Genomic DNA, 8,521 nt, shown 5'->3' with positions numbered 1-8,521 from the left:
ACAAAATTCTCGTGGGTATTTGATCCCAAATGAGGCTCTGTTCCAGTCCTGTAGAGAAAGAAGGCTCCGAAAGTAAGTGACCAGCTCTGAGGGTTCTTGGCACCCATCAAATGCGTGTGCCGTGACACTCCCAGGGAGTTCAGGGGCCACACTGGGCCTCTCCTGGGGCTTCCCTGATGGTGACCGTGGATGGTTCTGAGAGCTGGGCAGAGGAGTGAGCAAAACTGCTTTCCATCAGCCCAGCGCAGCCAAGCAGAGATGTTTCAAAGAGAGAGTCGGAAGCCATTTCTGGGGCTGGGGAGTGAGCGCCGGTCTGATCCAGGAGCGCTGAGGAAACACACCTCTCGACGTCATTCATAATATTTATTTTGGAAAAATATCTTAAAAAGGATTTTCTTCATTAACAAAACAGTAAAAACCTCCAATAACATCTGCACAATATCCCATAAATACATTTATATACAAAAAATATATAGAACCGAAGTGCCTTTGTACATATTTACCAAAAATTTAAATTATAAAAAATGAACATCACAAAATACTCAAGCTTTACAGATATCATGAAAAATATTTTTACAAGTCCAAAAAATAACACACATTTTTTCCACCTAGAAAAAACACCTTTTAGTATCAAAAAGGATGATGAAGGCAGTGTTCGCATTTCTAACTCAAGAACAGACCGGCTCGTAAGGATCCGAGACACACGCCTCAGGCAGCTCACGCTTCCTATACAGCAAGTCAGTCCGTTCACTTAAATATATATCTTTTAAAAGCAACCGTCCATAGTGCAATGGAAACACCCGAAAAGGCAGTGCAACAGGCCCCCTCGGACGCTGCGGAGCGGCAGCCCGGGCGGCGTGCCGGCCGACCTCCGGGAGAGAACCGGCTCCGTCCGGATCGGCTATCAGCAGCAGTCCGTGGGTCTCCCTTTCCTCTTTCAAGCAGCATCCACTGGGGCATATATCCTTGGAATTTTATTTATTTTTAAGAGAATCGGGAATTTTGCCATATCACTTCCATTTTACACCTAGAGGGGCCCACAAGACAGAATGGGAGGTTAGTTCCAGAGAGAGGTCACTATCCTCTGACCCCTCCACCCACTTCCGTCCTGAGGCCGGCCCGGGGCGCCGCTGTGCCTCGCACCGCACACTGACCTCAGTCGCTACGACACACTCATCTTTCTCCTCCGAGATGACGTACACCGACTGGTACTTTGTGTCTCTCGCAGCGGGGTACACGGGGTCCGGCCTCTGTCTTTCAGACGCGTCTCCGCTGAAGGGGGAAGAGCATCGCAATGAGCAGTGGAAATTGTTCCGGAAACGACCAGCGCCGGGCAAAGGGAAGCCGGCGGACCCGCCCGCCCGCAGCGCCCGAGTGTGGGGCCCCCTCGCAGCCCGGCCCTCCCGCGCGTCCCCGCCCGGCCCACCGCACGCACCCCCTGAGTGTCGGGCTGCTCTTCTCCTCCGCTGCGGGGCCCTGAGGCTGGCACTTGCCGTCCCGCGTGCTGTGAGGGTCCCTGGCGGCGGCGGCGGTGTCCCCCTTGAGGTCCTGCACCAGGTTATAACCCACAGCGGCGTAGCGGGCCTTGAGGCCGTTCTTCTCAGCCCCGTGGTCCCCGTGGAAGTCGACCTTCTTGTTGGTGTTTTTGATCTGCGTGGCCCCGATGACGCTGACGGCAACGTCCTTCTCCCGCTGGCGGCTGGCCAGGTTGTTCATGGTCTCTGTCTCCGCAGCGGGCCGGGCCTTGTGCAGCCGCAGCCGCACGCAGACCACCACGGCGGCACAGCCCAGCAGCAGCACCAGCACCAGCACCACGCCGGCGCCCACGGCCACCCAGGGGAAGGGCACGGCCTGGCCCTCCACATACTTCTCAGTGAGATCTACCAGCACAGGGCCGGGCGCAGGCTCCGGCAGCAGGAACTGGCAGTTGGGGCCCCCGTAGCCCCGGGCACACTCGCACAGGTAGCGCCGGTCCCGCTCGTGGCAGGTGGCCCCGTTGTGGCAGGGTGCGTGCTCACACCTGCTGACGGGGACACTGCAGTTCCTGCCTGTGTAACCGGGTGGACAGGTGCACGAGTACTCATTCGGGCCATCGTGGCAGCTGCCCCCATTGGCACACGGGGAGGAGGCACAATCGTCCACGTTGTCTTCGCAGTGCCTCCCGGAGAAGCCGGGCTGGCAGCGGCACAGGTAGGCGTCCCCGAGGTCCACGCACTGTGCACCTGGAACACAGGACACACGGTGTCCACCCCTGCGCTACACCCCCACGCTACACCCCCACGCACACACAGCCAGCCCGCAGCCCGAACCAGCTGCTGGCTACTTGGGACACAAGCCCCAGGGCAAGCAGTCTGGTCTAGCTCGGTATACTGAGAGTCGGACAGCTCGTGTGTCTGGAGCGGTCGTGTTTCGGCAGGCGCCGTGCACAACACACGCTCACCTTCACAACAGCCCACAAGGGGCCCAGGTGGCAGAGCCTGAGTGAGGCCGTGTGCTTGCCCTTGGCTCCGCAGTTAGTGAGAAGAGCGCGGTCGGAAACAGAACGGAAAAGGAAGAAAGGAAGGAGGGGAGAGACCTCTGTCCGGCCCGAGCCGGATCGCTAACCCTCCGGCTAGTCTGCCTCTCACGGTAAAGCCTCCAGTATTTCTGGAGCTTCCTCGGATAGAAACCGACAGGAGGCAAAGCTTGGCCCCACAGGATGGCCAGGCCTTCCGGACAGCAGGTGGAAGGAAGGGAACCGCGATTCTTCTCCGTCAGTTACCGGGGCCCGTCGGGGCTGCTTCGCTCCTCTACCCACTCGCGCAGCAGTGGGGGGGGGGGGGCGCCGGCAGACCACACTTCCGCACACACAGACACACCAGACGGCGACGTGTGGGTGACAGAGCCGAGCCGGGCTTCCCTCCAGAGACAGAGAGGCTGGGTGGCCATCGGAGCTCAGGGCACTGCGTCACAGCCCGGACCCGGGCCCCTGAGGTGCCGCGTGGCCTTGGGCAGCCTTCTCACCTCTCGCCACGGGCTCTCCCCACGGCACGTGAGAGTCCACACTCATGCCCACCCTCCTTGCTCCCTGAGCATTTCCAGACTCACGGGTACAATCTCTGTGAAGAGTTTCTGACTGTTTAGTTGAAAGGCTCCATAAACCGGGGTAGCAAAATGCCATGCTTGGGTTGAAATGAAATGCATGTGCTTTCTAATGCGTTCTTATCAGTGTTGAGCACTGGCCAAAGTCTCCGAGCGGACAGGGTTGCCCTCCTACCATTAGAGCAGGGTGAAGAGCTGCAGGAATCCACCTTCTTCTCACAGTTAAAGCCGGAGAAGCCCCCAGGGCAGCGACAGGTGTAGCCTCCCTCAGGGTTGTCCGAGCATCGTCCCCCATTGAAGCAGGGGCCGTCGGCACACGCCATGGCACTTAGCTCGCAGATTCGGCCGTAGAAGCCAGGCGGGCAGGTGCAAGTGTAGCTGTTCTCAAGATCCTGCGTCGTGGAGAAGAGACAGAGCTCACACCCAGCTCCGAAAGACCCACGCCGTGCAGAGCTAACCCAGGCCCAGTCCGTCCTGCCCGCGGTCGGACTCACCGTGCAGCTGCCTCCGTTCCTGCAAGGGCTGGGGCTGCACTCGTCGACCTCAGCCTCACAGTCGGCTCCCGAGTAACCCGGCCGACAAGAGCAGGTATAGCTCCCCTGGCCCGTGTTGGTGCACGTGGCCCCGTTCCTGCAGGGCTTGTGGTGCGTGCAGTAGTTCAGGTCTGCGAGGGGAAAAGACGGGAGGTGGGGGCTACACTTGGAGTCCTCAGTAAGGCCGGGAAGCCCGGGGCTGCTGTGTGGGGAGGGGGCTCACCCTGGTTGCAGAAGAGGCCGCCCCAGCCCTCTTGGCAGTTACACTGCCATGGCTGCTGGCAGGTGCCGTGGAGACAGCCCGGGTACCGAATGCACTGGTCACAGTACCGGCCCTGCCAGCCCACTCTGCACCTAGGACGAGAGTAGCACAGTCAGGCGGGCACGGGCGTCCCCGGGCTCCCGGACACACACCACCGAGTTGCAAGACACGGTCTTGCAGCAGCACCAACCCCACCGGCTCACAAACAAGGCAGAACACTGGTGTCTCCCTGGGAGCTTTCCAACATACCAAAGCCTCAAAGGGTCTGACTTCGGGGCATGAGGGCCACTGGCACCGCGTTTTTACAGACTCCCCAGGTGGTCCTAATATGCCAAAATGTTTGAGATTCCCTAACGTAGACCCATTTTCTATGTCAATTCCTTGCCAAGGAATCTGTAAGTTCCCATACCCACTGAGGCACTTAGGGGACTGACAACCACGACCCTACACGTTCTACACACTTACTAAGGAGAAACACCAGTATAACAGTCAGCTGATCCTACCAGAGTTTTTCAAATGAACACCTAGTGCTACTTTACAAATACACTAGGTGTAAAGGGTAACCAGGAAAGGGAAAAAGCACTTTTGCAGACTTACTTGCACTCCCCCGGCCTGTCACAAAATCCATGCTGCTCGTCACATCCCGGCAAGCAGATCGCTACAGGCAAAGAGAACACACAGGGTCAAGCCCCACCCCAAGTGCCCCCCAGCATCACGGGGGCTGCCACTCCACACGGGGGACACCAAACTTGTCCCGCTCCACTGGCGACCCCAGCTGAGCTCCTCCCATCTTTGGGGGACTGCAGGTCCTGCCCAGTAACCCAGGACTCGCTCAGCCCCAGGGCCAGCATTCTTCTTAACGCAGTGGCTCCAGGACAAAAGGGCACGGAAGCCCCCACCCCCACCCCATCCCCTTTTCTTCTGAGAGGGTCAGAAGTCCTTCCCCCTCCTCCTCCCCCACTTCCCAATTCTCTGCACAAAGCTCCACCTCGTAATACCCAGAAAGTGTGTGTGTAGATAAGGGTGGACAGCTGGTGTGCAGAGCACCAGGGCAGGACAGCTGCTCTATTGTCTCTGCTCCCCAGCAGCTGCCCGCGCAACAATACTGCTTCCCCCGCCCCTCGCCCCCCCCGCGTGCACACACACACACACACACACACACACACGCAAGTGCACGCGCACGCGCACACAGACACACACATACGAACGCGCGTGCCCGTGCACGCCCTTCCCACCAATGGGAACCGGTGTGAGTTCCTGCCGCCTATCCCCAGAGAGATCTAATCGATGGCACGCGCTAGCTGGGGGCGGGGAGAGACTCCAGTGTTTGAATAAGAAGAAAAAAGTTTAAGTTTCGGCTACCCCGCCCTGAAGAAGAGGGAGGGAGCAGGCAGGAGGTCCCCGCGGGGTGGGCACTGAGGCTGAGCAGGCCGCCTTCACCAGCTTACGAAATGTGTCCACAAGCTGCCCTGCGAGCGTGGAAGACAACACTGCCGGCTCCAGCCCAGGGCAGTCAAAACTAGGCCTCGGAGGCTGTGAAGACCTACCCAGGCAGTGATCAAAACCGGGAACCGCACCTCCCAGGCAAGGGGTTCTGGGCCTACCAAGGAGGGCTGGAGGGTCACCGGCTACGGGAGGACAAGGAAAAGCCCCATGGCTTTCTGGGGACCTCCAGAGCCTCCTGCACCCCTGACGGGAGAGGAGGCTGACACGGGGGTATATGACGCCTCCACAGGCTGGAGAGAGACCTCCAAGCTGAACTGGGCCCGGGGCCTGCACAAGCCTCCTGCCCTCCAAGGCCTGGCTTCCTGCACTGGGGCAGCCCCTGACTGCCTGGAGAATGCCGGGCAGCGGGGCCCACTCATGTCTGTGAAGGTATTTCTTTGCCAGGCAGGGGGCTGTGCCAGCAGCACACAAGCCGGTGGGCGCAGGGCCCAGCACTGGCAGGTGGGCTCCTCCCCACCCAGCACCCGCAGACCCAGGCCTCCACACACATTCTCTCTTGTCCACAGACCCCACCAGTGAAAACGTCACGAGCGACGTGTGTGGGGATCACACGGAACGTCTGCAAACGCACTCACTCTGCGAAGAGGCCCTGCACACCCGCTCTGGAGAGAAGCAAGCGCTGTGACAGCGAGAACGAGAACGGGGAAGCCCGCCTACATGCACAAGCTCTCCTCTCTGGTCCTCCCTTCCTTCCTCCCCTCCCTCTCCCTTGGGCTTACTTCCTGACCCCTGGCCCCGTCTCCAAAATCCTCCCTGATTAAGAAAGGCAGCTTCCCATAGCGGAAGTGAAAATGTCTGGGCTGACCCCAGCCCTGCCACTGGCTAGCTGTGAGGTCTTCGCAAGTTTCTCCAGCTCTCTGGCCTCCATGTCCCCACCAGAGCTTTCCTCCAGTGCTGAAATCCTGGGACCCCCCCTGCTCACAGAACATTCCCCTGCTCCTTGGGAGCGGGCCTGGAGGTGGATCAAGGCCCAGGACCCCCCCTCCCCGCTCACAGAACATCCCCCTGCTCCCTGGGAGCAGGCCTGGAGGTGGACCAAGGGAGGGAAGCAGAACTCACGTTCGGTGCAATACTGGCCTTTCCAGCCAGGGTTGCAGACTTTTTCTCCTCTCTCTCCACAGGTGAAGTGGCCAAAAGCATCATCTCGGGGTCGACAGAAGACAGAGCAGCCCTCCCCGTAGTAATGTTCGTCACACACAAAGCGGTAGGAGTACTTGAGGTCTGTTCGGCCGCTGCTGTGCAGGTCCTGAGACCACTCCTCGCCCACCGTCAGGTGCCTCTGTGTGGCCAGGCGGCTGATGAGTCTTTCTGGGTTTTCTGTAGGGAGAGGATGACGCCATTGGTTCTGACTGAGAGCCCAGGGGCTTGGGGCCCCGGGGGAGCTGGGACTGTCATGAAGGAGAAGGGGCCAGAGGTCCTCCGTCCTGAACCGCAGGCAGGAACTTGCAGAATGAGGGTCTACAGGAGCTTGTTTCTGGCGGGGACATGGAATCAAATACACACCAGCTGGGGAAGCAGTTCACTCAGTTTTGGGGTCTGGGGCTTGTTTTTACCTGTTGTGAGGTCATCAGGAGAATCTGTGTGGAGAGCTTCAATGATCAGGGAAAAGGTGCCCTGGAGGAAAGGGGGAGGAGACCTGAGCTAAAGCAGAAATGTTAGAAAACAAAGCCCAAACCCAGGCCCTGGAGACAACCCAGCCGCTAAGGGTCTCCCTAGCAGATCCATGGGGGTGGGGGTGGGGGGTGCTGCACAGCTCTTGTCTGTTTTCACTTTCCTTAAGGAAATGGGAGAACTTTTTAAAGAGTGGTTTCCTGACGTGTTGTTTCAGCCTGTTAGTACAGGATATCACGTTTAAAAAAAAAAAAAAAAAGAAAGAAAGGAAAGAAAAAAGCCCCGCAGGAGCACAAGGCTGGAGGGGGCTGTCATCCGTCGGGGGTGGGGGGCTGCACAGAGAGGGCCAAGCGCTGTCAGGCTACCAGGGTAGCTCGACACCCAACCGGTCTCGGCTCAAGACACCGAGCGCTCGCCCGCGGGAAGGCGCTCACGGACTGGGGCTCCGTACCCGGGCCAGACCCCGGCCCCGGCCCCGTGCCCCCCGCACCCCGGCTGTCACTCCCCGGCCGCCTGGCGGGCACTCCGGGCGCGCGGGCGAGGCTCCGGGCCGGCCCCCGCCGCCGCCGTCCCGCACGCCCCTCCCGCGCCCCCTCTCGTCCCGGGCCGCGGCTCACCGGCCAGGTGAAGCCGAAGGGGAAGCGGATGGGGTTGCTGAAGGCGGGGTCGGCGCCGGCGCCGTCGGGCAGGCTGAAGGAGTCGACGCCCAGCACCGGCGTGACCGCGCTGCCGTAGGTGCAGGGCGGCTCGGGGGACACGCTGGCCTGGTAGTGCTTGAGGCACACGCGGAAGAAGGTCCTGCAGGCGCACGGCGGCGGCCCCGCGCCCCCGCGGCAGCAGTTGCGGTTTCCCAGCAGCCCCTTCTTGTTGACGAACTCCTGCAGCTTCAGCTCGAACACCCCGGAGCTGCAGACCTGCGGGGACGGGCGCGGGCGTGAGGGCGCGCGGAGCGGGCTGACCGCGGGCGGCGCCGGCCCCGCGCTCCGCCGCTCCGTCCGCGCGCGGCCTGCGCCCCGGGTCCCCGCCGGGCCCCCCCCCCTCCCCCGCGGACGACCCACCTGCCGCCGGGCCGCGCGGACCCCGAGCTCACGACTCACCTGGCACAGCAGGGCTGACAGCACGGCGAGGGCGAGGGCGCACCGGCGGCCCATGGTGCCGCGCCGGACTCGCTCGGCCGGCCGCGCCCCCCGCCTCCCGTTCCCGTCCCGAAGCCGCAGGGAGTGCGCGGGGGTGGCCGTGCCCGGAGCGGCTCGGGCAGGAAAGCGCCGCCGCTCGGCCCCAGGCTGGGGTGACCCGGACTTCTTTCTTCGGGAGCTCGGTCCCTTCCCAGGCCGCGGTTCCGCGGATCCGCCCTTCGGGGGCGACGGCGGCTCGGGATGCACGAGAAGGAGCTCGGGGAGGCGGCTCGTGCGGCCGCAACTTTCGGTTTTCCTCCTCGTCCCTCGGACGCGCGAGTGGGCGAGGGTCCTCCGCTTCCTGGTTTTGTCTCAAGCTTCTTTGAAGGAAGGGAAAAGAGGGAGAGAGAGGG

At 61.3% G+C, this 8,521-nt stretch overlaps 1 protein-coding gene across 2 annotated transcripts; it reads right to left on the bottom strand.

Moving 5' to 3' along the window:
* Positions 1 to 344: 344 nt before the first annotated feature.
* DLL1 (delta like canonical Notch ligand 1) lies at positions 345 to 8,215 on the bottom strand. 2 transcript variants are annotated; one of them, XM_059176449.1, is made up of 11 exons: positions 8,091 to 8,215; positions 7,611 to 7,907; positions 6,936 to 6,996; positions 6,442 to 6,699; positions 4,474 to 4,534; positions 3,838 to 3,968; positions 3,576 to 3,745; positions 3,257 to 3,473; positions 1,436 to 2,222; positions 1,155 to 1,272; positions 345 to 1,027 (listed from the first exon to the last, which is right to left on the bottom strand). In XM_059176449.1, the coding sequence occupies exons 1-11, from the start codon at positions 8,142 to 8,144 to the stop codon at positions 1,022 to 1,024; spliced, it is 2,160 nt and encodes a 719-aa protein (XP_059032432.1). In that variant the 5' UTR covers positions 8,145 to 8,215; the 3' UTR covers positions 345 to 1,021. The 2 variants fall into 2 exon arrangements, with proteins under 2 accessions (XP_059032432.1, XP_059032433.1); XM_059176450.1 differs by having other exon boundaries at positions 1,494 to 2,222.
* Between the last annotated feature and the right edge of the window lie 306 nt (positions 8,216 to 8,521).

This window comes from Mustela lutreola, chromosome 6, assembly GCF_030435805.1.
Source record: "Mustela lutreola isolate mMusLut2 chromosome 6, mMusLut2.pri, whole genome shotgun sequence".
Lineage (NCBI taxonomy): Eukaryota > Metazoa > Chordata > Mammalia > Carnivora > Mustelidae > Mustela > Mustela lutreola.
Note: the sequence above shows the minus strand (reverse complement) of the source record. Positions and strands in the feature narration are given on the sequence as shown.

Excerpts from the sequence above, each read along its gene's own strand:
- DLL1 (XM_059176449.1), bottom strand. The coding sequence starts at position 8,144 with ATGGGCCGCCGGTGCGCCCTCGCCCTCGCCGTGCTGTCAGCCCTGCTG. Across the intron at positions 7,908-8,090 it reads TGTCAGCCCTGCTGTGCCAG|GTCTGCAGCTCCGGGGTGTT; the intron begins GTGAGTCGTGAG and ends CCGTCCCCGCAG. Across the intron at positions 6,700-6,935 it reads TCCTGATGACCTCACAACAG|AAAACCCAGAAAGACTCATC; the intron begins GTAAAAACAAGC and ends CTCTCCCTACAG.